Source organism: Colletotrichum costaricense, assembly GCF_030867565.1.
Source record: "Colletotrichum costaricense strain IMI 309622 chromosome Unknown Scaffold_1.1, whole genome shotgun sequence".
Classification (NCBI taxonomy): domain Eukaryota; kingdom Fungi; phylum Ascomycota; class Sordariomycetes; order Glomerellales; family Glomerellaceae; genus Colletotrichum; species Colletotrichum costaricense.
The window spans coordinates 434474-446774 of NW_026848230.1; the positions used below are offsets into that span (position 1 = coordinate 434474).

Below are 12301 nucleotides of genomic sequence, written 5' to 3' on the forward strand. Positions count from 1 at the left end.
CATTGTGCCTGTTCCACAGGTCTATCGGCAATCCCTATCTGCAGTATGGTGTCTGCACCTACAGCCGGCGGCACCGCTGCCAACGGCACGGGAAGCGGGAATGCGAGCTCGCGAGGCTCTCCAGCCGTCGGCTCGAACACAGCCTCGGCCAAATCCAAGGCCGCCCAGGTCAACTCCAACGGCTACCACCCGACGAACCCTCAGGTTCCTCTCAGCTCGATGCGAAGCACTCCTCTAGAACTCACCTCGGTCGAACGACGGGGCCAACCGACAGCGATCAAGGAGCCGGTCAAGAAGAAGTCGCGCCCTCATGGCCTTGAGGATGCGCCCACATACTGCCCGACGGAGGAGGAGTGGAAGGACCCGATGGAGTACATCAAGAAAATCTCCCCGGAAGCTAGGAACTACGGACTGTGCAAGATCATTCCGCCCGACTCTTGGAACCCGGACTTTGCAATTGATACAGAGGTTCGTCTTCATTTTTCGCACCCGAGAGGGCCTGCTCAGATGCTGTTGCGATGCCTGGTCGCGAAGCTGCCAGCCAGCCAGCTCGATTGCGAGCCGAACTCATACTGACCAAGAACTGTGCAGAGATTCCATTTCAGAACCCGTAAACAGGAGCTGAACTCGGTCGAAGGAAGTCAGTCACGCATGCCCACCTTGTGTTTTTTGTAGGGAGGCAATGCTAATTATACTAGGCACCCGGGCAAACATTTCGTACTTGGACGCGTTGGCCAAGTTCCACAAGCAGCAGGGCAGTAACCTGCATCGTCTTCCGTATGTGGACAAGAAGCCTCTCGACTTGTACCGTCTGAAGAAGGCCGTTGAGGCTCGTGGCGGCTTTGACAAGGTCTGCAAACTGAAGAAGTGGGCCGAGATCGGTCGTGACTTGGGATACAGCGGCAAGATAATGTCCTCACTGTCCACCTCATTGAAGAACTCATACCAGCGATGGCTTTGCCCATACGAGGAGTATTTGAGGCTCGCCAAGCCCGGAGTGCACCAGCAACTCGAGTACGAGAATGGAGGACCCTACACCCCAAGCCCAGCGGTCACTCCGATGAAACGATCCAACGTCAATACTCCATCGAGCGCCCGAGGCGACTCGCCGGCCCGCCACGCGTCAGATGCCCTGCAAGCAAGCATCAATGGCCTCAAAAGGGAGGCTGACCGAGATACTCCTATGGCCGATGCACCCCCGACACCCGCGCCCGCGCCCGCCCCTGTCACCTCGGGCTTCAAGGCCATCAACACGGGTGGCTTTACTGCGGTAAATTCCGGCTTCAAGAGTGTCAATCGACCTGCTCCTCAGGCTCAACAGGATGAGGTGGCTAGTACTCCGCCCCCGAAATCGTTCAGTCCAGCCAACTCGGCAAAGAACACGCCCGACTATCGGCCTTCAAATCTCGGTCCAGCCGCTCTCAAACGGCAAATCAGTTGTGAAAGCCTCGATCTTGCAAAGAAGGATTCTGGAACAGACAAGGACGACGGAGACGGTGGAAATAGCAGACGGAGTAAGCGTCTGAAGAAAGGTGAGTCCTTCCCCTCATTGCCCACAAGTACCGGCCAGCACCATCGTTCCATGTTGGTGGCTGCGTTGCCAGCTGTACTTGACCATCACGGCGGGCTCCGCATGCAGCGATGAACCACATGCATGGAATTTACAAGGATTCCATTGGCTTCAAAGACTCTTTTCCCCAATTGAGCGAGGCAACCGTTGGATTCTGCTACCAGCCGTACGATGATTGGCTGTTATCCACATGCTAATACATTGACTTGCAGATACTGTGCCTACCGTGGCAGGATCTCACATGTCTCTGTTCCGTCCTTCCGTGCCCAGAATTCCCCGAGATGAGGCCTTGGCTCCTGGCGAGGTAAGCTACGAGGCATCATCGCGTTCTCTTTTCCAATACACTGACTTGAAGCAGAAATGTGAGCAGTGTGGCAAGGCGGAAGAAGCCGGTGCCCTAATCGTCTGCGAGTCCTGTGACCATGCATACCATGGGACCTGTCTCGATCCTCCCCCTAAGCACAAGCCCGACTCCGAATGGAACTGCCCGAGATGTCTGGTCGGTGACGGACAGTACGGATTCGAGGAGGGCGGCTTGTATTCCTTGAAACAATTCCAGCAGAAGGCGGCCGATTTCAAGCAGGGCTATTTTGAGAAGAAGATGCCCTTCGACCCCGTTCTCAACTGCCACCGCCCAGTCACGGAGGAAGACGTCGAGACTGAGTTCTGGCGTCTCGTTGCCGACATTGAGGAGACTGTGGAGGTCGAGTATGGTGCCGACATTCATTGCACAACTCACGGCTCCGGCTTTCCAACCGTCGAGAGACATCCCAACAATCCTTATTCGACCGACCCCTGGAATCTCAACCTGCTCCCTCTCCACCCTGAAAGTCTGTTCAGGCACATCAAGTCAGACATCTCTGGCATGACCGTGCCGTGGGTGTACGTCGGCATGATCTTCTCGACTTTCTGCTGGCACAACGAAGACCACTACGCCTACTCTGCCAACTACCAGCACTTTGGCGCAACCAAGACTTGGTATGGTATTCCGGGTGAGGACGCCGAGAAGTTCGAGGCCGCGATGCGTGAAGCCGTTCCCGAGCTCTTCGAGACTCAGCCTGACCTTTTGTTCCAACTGGTCACCCTTTTGACCCCGGAGCAGCTGAAAAAGGCTGGCGTCAGAGTTTATGCACTCGATCAGCGCGCGGGTCAGTTTGTTATCACCTTCCCCCAGGCTTACCACGCCGGCTTCAACCATGGTTTCAACTTTAACGAGGCTGTCAACTTTGCCCCTTGTGACTGGGAACCCTTCGGGCTGGGCGGTGTGGAGAGACTGCAAGTATTCAGGAGACAGCCATGTTTCTCGCACGACGAGTTGTTGTGGACCGCCGCCGAAGGTACGACAAACAGCGGCTTGACGATCCAAACGGCAAAATGGCTTGCGCCCGCTCTCGAACGCATCAAGAAACGAGAGTTCGCGCACCGGACCGAGTTCGTGGCAAAGCACCTCGAGCCACAGCTGCACGATTGTGCGTTGGCTGGCAAAGAAGACACCTCCTGCCCTCTGAAGTTTGAAATTGACGATACGGACGTGCCCGAAGAGGAGTATCAATGCTCGTATTGCAAAGCCTTTACGTACCTCTCTAGATTCAAGTGCCTCAAGTCCGGCAAAACTCTTTGCCTGGCACACGCGGGTTATCAGCCATGCTGCGAGTCAACCGAGCACCAGCGCTTCCACGGCGAAGGACATGCTGTCATCTACAGACAGTCCGAGGAGGACATTGAAGCAACATACGGCAAGGTTCTCGAAAAGGCGCGTACGCCAGAGGCCTGGGAAGAGAAGTACGACAAGCTTCTGGAAGAAGAGGCCACGCCTTCTCTTAAGACTCTTCGGAATCTCCTACACGAGGGTGAGAAAATACCCCATGACCTACCCTCGCTCCCTTTGCTTCGGGAATTTGTCGATCGGTGCAACGAGTGGGTGGAGGAGGCCACCAACTACACGATCCGGAAGCAGCAAAACAGGCGCAAGAGCGAAAAGTCCATTCACAACCGAAAGAACTCGCTGGACCAAAAGGAACGCGATGCGCGCAATGTTTCCAACGTGTACCGTCTTATCAATGAGGCGGAGCAAATAGGATTTGACTGCCCTGAGATCACCCAGCTGAGGGAGCGGGTCGAGGCCATCGAGGCCTTCCGAAAGAATGCCGCTAAAGCGCTGGAACAGATCCACCTCGCCGAGCTCTCCGAAATCGAAGACCTACTTGAGGAGGGCCGGACTTTCAATGTCGACACGCCAGAAGTCGACCGACTCTCGCGAGTCCTTGAACAACTCAAGTGGGGCGAGAAGGCTCGTAACAACCGAAACAGCCTCATGTCACTCAACGAGGTGCGCGAGCTCATCGACGAAGGAAAGAGATTGGACATTGCTCCATACAACGATCATCTCGTCTACTACATTGAACAGATGACTGCTGGTCAACAATGGGAGAAGAAGGCTAGAGAGTTGATTATCGCAGAGGTCATCCATTACCCACAGCTGGAGGCCTTATCGGTGCAGGTCCAGGCCAATTTCCTACCGGTCACTGCGGAAACCCTGAATGCTGTCGACCAGATTCTTTACAAGCAGAGGGAGGCACACCGTCAGATCATGGACTTGACTGAAAGATCACGAGACCGGGACATCCGCAATCGACCCAAGTACGCAGAGGTGGCTGAGATCATGCGCCGACTCGACGAGCTGAATTCGAAACCCAATGGGACTTTGGACCTCGAGCGGGAGCAGAAACGTCACGAGGACTGGATGCGAGAGGGTAAGAAGCTATTTGGCAAAACCAACGCACCGCTCCATATTCTCAAGAGCCACATGGACTACGTGTTGGAACGCAATCAAGACTGCTTTGACATTGTCAATGACAAGCCTCGCATGCCTGCCGAACCTGCATCGAGGGAAGCCAGTCCCGACCAAAAGGTGCACCGTTGGGAGGACCCACGGTTCCGCGAGGTATTTTGCATTTGCCGAAAGGTGGAGGCTGGCATGATGATTGAGTGCGAGCTCTGTCATGAATGGTATGTTTTGATGTGGCCTTCTAAGATCTACTCAATTAGCTAACGTCTCTAGGTACCACGGCAAATGTCTGAAGATTGCTCGCGGCAAGGTCAAGGACGAAGACAAGTACACGTGCCCCATTTGCGATTGGCGGGTTAAGATTCCGCGAGATGCAGCGCGACCCAAGATCGAAGAGCTCATTGCTTGGTCTGATAAGATTCCCAGCCTCCCATTCCAGCCCGAGGAGGAGGAGGTCCTTACCAAGATCATCGACAATGCTCAGGACTTCAGAAACCACATCACCGGCTACTGCAATCCTGTGGTCTCCACTGAGTCTGAGGCGGACACCCAGCGCTTTTACTTGCGGAAGATTGAAGGCGCTGAAATCTTGCTTGCCTACGAGACCAACTTCTTCAGGCAAGAGTTGCACAAGTGGTGCCCTGTTGCACCAAACGCACCACCGGTTCTTGAGGTCTCCAAGAGTACTCGGAAGCCGCGACCGACCAAGCTTCAAAAGCTTTTGGCGCAGTTTGGGGTGGACGATGCAGAGGACCTCCCGGAGAACATGAAGGCCAAGGCTGCCAGCTTGAAGCGGAAGGCTCAGAATGCCGAAGCTGCCGCTGCCGCCGCTGCAGCAGCGGCTGCCACTTCTGCGTCTGGCGCAACTGTGCTGCCACCTGGCCTTCAACATGGCCACAGTCGGAAGTCGGAACAATCGTCTGCAACGCCTCCTTCTACCTCCCACGGCAATGTCGGCCGTCAATCCATTGGAAGCAATCATGATCCCATGGACATTGACAGTGCTCCGACACTTCACCCAGGCCTCTTCATGTCTAATGGTGCACCGGGCCCCCAGCTTGTCGGCGGCAACTCTTCGATGTCTCTTGAAGAACGCCTCCTCCAGGGTCAAGAAGATGGGCTTAACCTGCACACCGAGGCTGGAAGGAATCACGCCCTTGACATACTGCGCCGGACAGAAGTTGGCCGTAAGAGGGCAGTAGAGATGTTCGGTCCCGACGTGTTCAAAGGGGACGTTGGCATGCTCAACGGCAGGGATGTTGCGCCCCATTCACAAGAAGATGAGCGAGTCGTGAACAAGATGTTTGACGACCTTACAAACCAAGATGATGACGAAGTCAAGAGGAAGCAGGAGACCTTTGATGGCCCCATCACAGCGGAGAGCCTTGAAAGTGAGCGAAACGGCATGGATGCATTGCTCGACGGCGACTAGGACTTCTGGCCTGCTCCACCCTGCTTCAGCTTCTGAACTCTTCATTGGCGACAAAGGCTATTGAAACCAAAGGCCTGGGGTTTTATTTCTTATGTCTTGGCGTTTGTGGACAAGCTCTTGGAGCCCCTGTGAAGGAGGGGAAAGTATCGAATGGGTGGACTGTATAATCAGGTGTCCGGAGATCAAGGCATACCACTTTGCATTAGATGGAAATGGGCGTTTGCGAGTGTGCCAGATGCATCACTCAGTTACAGTTATCGTTCATAATGGTGTATCGCATTGTCAAAGAAAAGTTAGTGACGAATGGGAAAAGTACTAGTAGTTTGTTTCTTTTGGACTCCAATGATACAATCAATGTGCGCCGTATGAGTTTATTTGTCAAGCATCTGAGTTTTCCAGTTGCCCAGGCCTGACGATGCATGGTGTGTGTTTTCTTGTCAGCCCGAGAAAACGACTCCTTAACACTCTAAGCTATAGGAAATCCGTAATCACGAGGCAACTTGACGTGTTCCAATTGAGTTTGGCAGAGGGTCCCTTTGTGGTTTGGCAAAAACGCTTCAAATTTTGACATAATTATATAACCTTCCCTAGATCCCATTCATGATATTTCATACGACATGTTCTCTTCCAGAGGGCTTTCCTTACAAGCCAAGAGCCTTGGCAATGGCCTTGCCGACGCCGTGAGCGGAGGCCGGGTTCTGGCCAGTAATGACGATGCCGTCCACGACTACCTTTTCGCCCCAGGGTTCGGCGGCGAGCTCGTACTTGCCGCCGTTCTCCTTGAGGCGGTCCTCGAGCATGAAGTTCATCTCGGGGGTGAAGCCGGCCTGGTCCTCCTCGGTGTTGGAGAAGCCGGTGACGGTCTTGCCGGCGACGAGGTAGGTGCCGTCGTTGAGCTTGGCGTTGACGATGGCGGCGGGGCCGTGGCAGACTGAGGCGACGGGCTTGTTTTGGGCAGCGAACTCGGCGATGAGGGCGTGAGAGGTTGCGTCGAAGGCGAGGTCGTACATGGGGCCGTGGCCACCGGGGTAGAACTGGTTGTAGTGTTAGCTGTTGGTTCCAAGGTAAAATTGTATTGAGGGGGAAACATACAATAGCGTCAAACTCGGAAGCGCGGCCGACAAAGTTGGAGAGCTTCTCGGTGTTTTCCCAGATGGCCTTGTGGTTCTCGAGGAAGTTCTTGGAGGAGGGGTCGCTGGCGAACATCTCGACAGAGGCCTGGTCGAGGGGCGCGGCACCGCCCTTGGGAGAGGCGAATGTCATCTCGACGCCGGCCTCCTTGAGAACATCGAAGGGGTGGGCGAGCTCGGGCTGGATAGACAGTTAGCTCACCGGAACTTGGCGTGGGAAGACCGGTGGTTGATGGGAACGTACCAAGTACCAGCCGATGGGCTTGCCAGACTTCTCAGTCTTGTCGACGGAGGTGAGAACGATGAGAACCTTGGGAGCCATTGTGTATGATGTTGTGTGTGTATGAAAGGGTAGAGAGTTGATGAAAGAGTTATTTGATTTGGTTTGAGAGGGTATCTTGGGTATCAAAGTTGAGTGTACTGAGTTTCTATTTCAAGCAGTTTATTCGCGCGGGGCATCTAGCTCTTTTGTAGTTTCGTCGCATCCCCATCATACACATGGGTAGCTCCATCGACGGTCTGGCCATCATGGTAATCATCTTCAGGCCATGACCCCACAATTGGGAAACAAGCAGCTTGTCCGAGATGCCATTGAGCTTATCCCCCTAGCACGAAGCGGAATGTGCTGGCTAAGGTGCGGAAAGGGGGGAGGGAGTGCATGAAGAGCTTCACCCCGCCAATTGGTCAGGTTGACGTCACGGCAGTGATGGTTTTCTCTGAGTTCTGCCCCTGGCATATGCTTCGCCCTCTTCCAAAGCAGAATGATGACTGAGTGACATGTGTCGTGGTTGAAATTCGGGCCTGGCAGCGTGTACCTTTGGCACTTGGTATGACTCGCTCATGTCTGTAAGCTGGCAGTGAAAGAGAGAGACTATAACCCCGCGCCAACAAATTCTTCACAGCGGTCCCACGGAAAGAACTCCACAGCTTCTTTTTTGAAGAAGTGCGGCGTACGCCCGCGGTATGTCTGTCAATCAGAGTGTTTACGCCGGGGTGACAAAGCAATGCGGGCGAATAAACTCTCCGGCTGCTTCCATGCCTTGCCAGAAGGGGCATCCGAGCATTCTGGAGGGGGGCCAAGGGTCTGGGGTTAGCATGTTGCAAATACGACGAGCCGAGTGGATGGATCGGTCAGAGCGAGTGGGGTTTGAACAAGTTTGACGAAGAAGATCGTCTCTTTTGATCAAGTTGGCCCTCGTTACATGGTGGAAACTGGAATTGGCAAGTTGATCGAAGACATGGCTTACTAAGAGTCTAATAAAAAAGTCTTAATGCCGATGGGCCGAGTTGCTGTAACGCCGATGAATGTATCTCGTACCGCTGCGTGGAGAGGAGGCAAGAGCCAAGATGCGCCCCTCCCCACCGGCGTTGATGCCCTTTCCGGCACAGATTCGCCGGACCATCGGCCAACTTGGCATGAACATCACGGAACCCAACGGCACAGTGACACGAGTGATAGCACCGCCCTTTCCCTTGTCGGTTTTCCCAGTGTTTCCACGGCGGTATGGGACCATCGGAAGTGGATCACCTACTCGACGGCCTCGGCTCGAATCCACAAGGCCAGACGGCATGACGGATAGCACTTCGGGGGTGCCGCGGTATGCGTGTATCGCGCGCACACATCTTCACATACCTGAGGATACCAAGGCTCTAACCAACACTCTAAAGGTGTGGTAAAGGTCGTGTTTGCAGCTAGGTTTTTGGTTGGCTTGGGTTCACACATCACTATCAAACGCCCATTCTTCAGCCAAGGTAGCTCTTACATGAGACGAACGGAACATGAATCGTGTTTGCATAATAGGCTGAGCAACTGCCCCAACGTCTTGGACGACAGCTGTCGCGGCAAATTATTAACAGCAACACTTTTTCATCTTCGACTCCGCAACATGGCGGAGTTTCAATGCGATGCGAGAACGAGATGAGCTTCAACACGATATGATGCATGTCCCCCATACGGATACTCTAATCCGCAACGGATTTGAGGACATTTCTTCTTCCGCCTCCTCAGAGACCTGAAGACTACCCTGAAAACAGACATTGTCTCTTCAGACGGCCGACCGTCCCGGTTCCTGGGGTTTCTGCCCCCAAACCGACATACTACATCAATCATCGTCAGTACGAGTAGCAGATAACCATCAAACGCGAAGAAAGGACTCACGTCGTGATATACGCGTGGATATTCTTATCCGCCATATCCTTCCTCACATCCATCAGCAACATCTCGGCGTCCTCTCGGGTCCAGCCCAGCACCTGGCAAAAGATCTTCATCGTGATACCCTGCACCCCCTCAAGGTTATTCGTCATCTGCATGGCGCCCAAAATCTTTTGGTTCCTCCCCTTCGCCCAAGGCGACGCCGGTACCGCGAACCTCTTCTGCTCAACGTTATGGAACCCCGCGTCCGTCATGTGCCGCGCGTACTCAAGGGCAGAGAGCGCGTCCCGCCCGGCCTTGCGGATCCCCTCGAGGAGGTGATCGTTCCACCGCCGCAGCGCCGTGCCCTCGAGCGACCCGTCCACGGCCTTGAAGTCGATGACGGTCTCTTGGAACTCGACCCAGCCGCCCGGGTTGAGGTTCTCGTAGATCTGCCCAAAGAGTTTAGGAAGGTCAAAGATGGAGGTGCACATATAACGGCCGTGGACGTAGTCGAATTTCTGGCTAAACGCCCACTCGTCCTCGGCGTCATCGATTTCGAAATGGCAGTTTGCCGGCACGTATTCCGGCTGGATGGGGCTCAGGTCCGTGCCGAGGACCTCCGATGCCGGGTACCTGTCGGCGAACTCGATGGCCCAGATGCCGGTGCCTGTGCCGATGTCGAGGACGCGGTGGGGGTTGGAGACGGGGGCGAGGCCGAGCTTGTCGTTGAAGATGCGCAGGGCGATGGCGTGTTGGAGGTCTAGGCGGCTTTGCTCTTGCTCGGGGGTGTGTTAGTTTCACTCACGGGCTTGGCAGTATCGCATGTAAGGGGACTTTGCAAACCTCATCGTTGGGGAGGAAGTATTCTGCGGGCGAGGTGTCAGTCAGCACGCTTCCAAAAGGTAAGTTTCTGCATGCGGTCGCGCAGACTTACTTCCTTCTTTATATGCGTGATACGTCCTGCCAAACTCTTCCACGAAGCGATACACGCTCGATGCCACCGAGGCGGACGAAGAGGCGCGGCCAGGATCAATTCCCATGGCCGAGTCGGCGTCGCTGATGTCTGTGTCGATGCTTAGCGACACAGAAGTGCTGCTGTCAATGTGCGACGCATTGAGCTCGTCGAGCGCGCTCGACGTCAGTCTGCTGGATCGATCATCGTCAACCGTCGATTGCACCGTTCGGAGGCTGCCTTGCACTTCGTTGGGTTCGTTGGATCCCTCTGCCGGCGGCTCATGCCTCTCATCTGTTCCGCTTGAAACTTCCATTGTCACTTATATCAATGACTACAGATGTTGCAAGTCGCGACACTTCTGAAGGCGAGGCTGAGCTAAACAACAATGTCGCAAGCGCAGAGCGAGCCTGACCCCCATACCCAAAAGCTGACCTTTTCCGGTGTCTATTCGACCATGGCGTCAGATTCCCTTATCTGGCGGTGTCTGTCTGGTTTCCTCCAATTCCAGCCGAGGGGTTCTGCTGGTACCGAATCCGCTAAGAGGTCGAACCCCCGCGAGACTCATCTTAGCGGCGAGTGAGTCCGGCGAATCAACATCCGAGACATCAAGTCACCATTGTCTAGATGATGACGCTAGACTCGATAGTCACTCTTGCAGGTTGGGAAATTCCTGCTGAGCTGCTGCTTCTGTTCAGGCGCATGACGTGCATTTTGCCGATGCCGATGCGGGACAGATGTGAGGATCTGCCTGCATGAAGGGCTTTGTGAATTTCTTGTGTTACCAATCGTCGGAACTTGCTGCACTTACATGGAATTTCTGGAACTTCGGTAGGTATGGGGAAAGTAAATCCCATGTAAAGACCATCCCTACTTACATACTGCCCATACGTATGAATCTTGAAGAGAACAGGACAAGGGCAATTAGCTGACTCGATTGACAAAACTTATCCCCAAATGCGGCACCACAGTAATTGCAACACCTAGAAAGGCATGGGCAACTTCGGAACGTACACCTCCTCGAGATAGTCGACCTCCTCCTCAGACAGCTTGACCTTTGAAGCGCCCACGGCCTGATCAATCCTCTCCCTGGTCTCCAAACCGCAAATGGGCATGCACCCCTTTGAAATAAGCCACGCCTGCGCAACCTGCGCCATACTCACGCCCTTCTTCCCCGCCAGCTCCTCGACGCGCCCGACAATGGCCCTGTCGGCGCCGTTCTCCGCGCCACGGAACAGCATCTGCAAAAAGGGGTCCTTTTGCTCGCGCGGGTCCGAACGGTCGGTCCACGCGTGCGTCAGGACGCCGGCGGCGAGGGGCGACCAGGGGAAGAGGCCGACGCCGGTGGCGTTGCAGTAGGCGTTCATTTCGCGCTCTTCTTCGCGGTAGAGGAGGTTGTAGAGGCCTTGCATCGAAATGAATTGGTGCCAGCCGTTGCGGGCTGCTACGTTTTGGAGCATTTGGAATTCCCAGGCGGCCATCTGCTGATTGTTAGTAACAGGAAGGGAACAGTGAGAGAAGCGTCCTTGTCGAAGACTCACTGAGCTGGCGCCAATGTAGCGGACCTTGCCACTCTCAATAACATCGTGAAGGGCCTTCATAATCTCCTCGGGGGGCACGTCGCGATCCATCCTGTGGATCTGGAGCACGTCAATGTAGGTGCCGAGACGCTCAACACTACGTTCCACGGCCTCGAAGATGTGCTTTCTGGATAGGCCGACCTGGTTCACGCGGGGCCCCTCGTTGCTGGTCAAGTTGGCCGGGTCGATGGGCCCCTTGTTCTCGTCGACGAACTGGAAGCATTTGGACATGACGACGAGCTTGGAGCGCGGGATGTTGTACTCCTTGATGGCGGCGCCAACAATTTCCTCTGAGCGGCCATTGGAGTACGTGTCGGCCACGTCCCAGGTGTTGATGCCGCGGTCAAAGGCGTATTTGAGAATGGGGAGGGCCTCGTCCTTGTCGAGAAGCCAGGGCTGCCAGTTCTTGTCGCCGAAGCTCATGCAGCCGAGGATGATTTGGGAGACTTTGAGGCCGGATTTGCCCACGCTATTGAGAATGTTAGAGACAGTTGCTTAGGGCAGTTGGAACATGTGGAGAGCCTACCGCACATATTTCATAGATTCCATGGTGAAAGCAAGCTAGATATTGATGTGGAGAGTAACGTGAACGATAGAGGAAGGCGATCAGAACAAGCTCTTGAGCGTGTAAGAGGTTGTAAGAGGGTGTGAGTGTTGTGAATGCTGGACTTAGAGAAGGGATTCTCATCATGGTCTAGCAAGCCCTTTATACTTA

General features: G+C 54.7%; 5 protein-coding genes across 5 annotated transcripts; 1 reads left to right on the plus strand and 4 right to left on the minus strand.

Moving 5' to 3' along the window:
• Window positions 1–45: 45 nt before the first annotated feature.
• CCOS01_00169 (PLU-1-like protein) lies at window positions 46–5790 on the plus strand (the record flags this gene model as incomplete). The annotated part of the gene is made up of 6 exons (XM_060448366.1): window positions 46–468; window positions 592–640; window positions 699–1532; window positions 1783–1874; window positions 1929–4579; window positions 4632–5790. The coding sequence occupies 6 exons, from the start codon at window positions 46–48 to the stop codon at window positions 5788–5790; spliced, it is 5208 nt and encodes a 1735-aa protein (XP_060319804.1).
• Window positions 5791–6431: 641 nt separating this feature from the next.
• Window positions 6432–7242, minus strand: CCOS01_00170 (DJ-1/PfpI family protein; the record flags this gene model as incomplete). The annotated part of the gene is made up of 3 exons (XM_060448367.1): window positions 6432–6824; window positions 6883–7101; window positions 7165–7242. 3 exons carry the CDS (start codon window positions 7240–7242, stop codon window positions 6432–6434), a joined length of 690 nt encoding a protein of 229 aa, XP_060319805.1.
• A 362-nt stretch (window positions 7243–7604) lies between these two features.
• Window positions 7605–7976, minus strand: CCOS01_00171 (uncharacterized protein; the record flags this gene model as incomplete). Its single annotated transcript, XM_060448368.1, has 1 exon — window positions 7605–7976. The coding sequence occupies one exon, from the start codon at window positions 7974–7976 to the stop codon at window positions 7605–7607; it is 372 nt and encodes a 123-aa protein (XP_060319806.1).
• Window positions 7977–8965: 989 nt separating this feature from the next.
• CCOS01_00172 (methyltransferase domain-containing protein) lies at window positions 8966–10322 on the minus strand (the record flags this gene model as incomplete). Its single annotated transcript, XM_060448369.1, has 4 exons — window positions 8966–9017; window positions 9079–9833; window positions 9898–9920; window positions 9989–10322. 4 exons carry the CDS (start codon window positions 10320–10322, stop codon window positions 8966–8968), a joined length of 1164 nt encoding a protein of 387 aa, XP_060319807.1.
• A 667-nt stretch (window positions 10323–10989) lies between these two features.
• Window positions 10990–12135, minus strand: CCOS01_00173 (uncharacterized protein; the record flags this gene model as incomplete). The annotated part of the gene is made up of 3 exons (XM_060448370.1): window positions 10990–11487; window positions 11548–12055; window positions 12113–12135. The coding sequence occupies 3 exons, from the start codon at window positions 12133–12135 to the stop codon at window positions 10990–10992; spliced, it is 1029 nt and encodes a 342-aa protein (XP_060319808.1).
• Window positions 12136–12301: the final 166 nt, after the last annotated feature.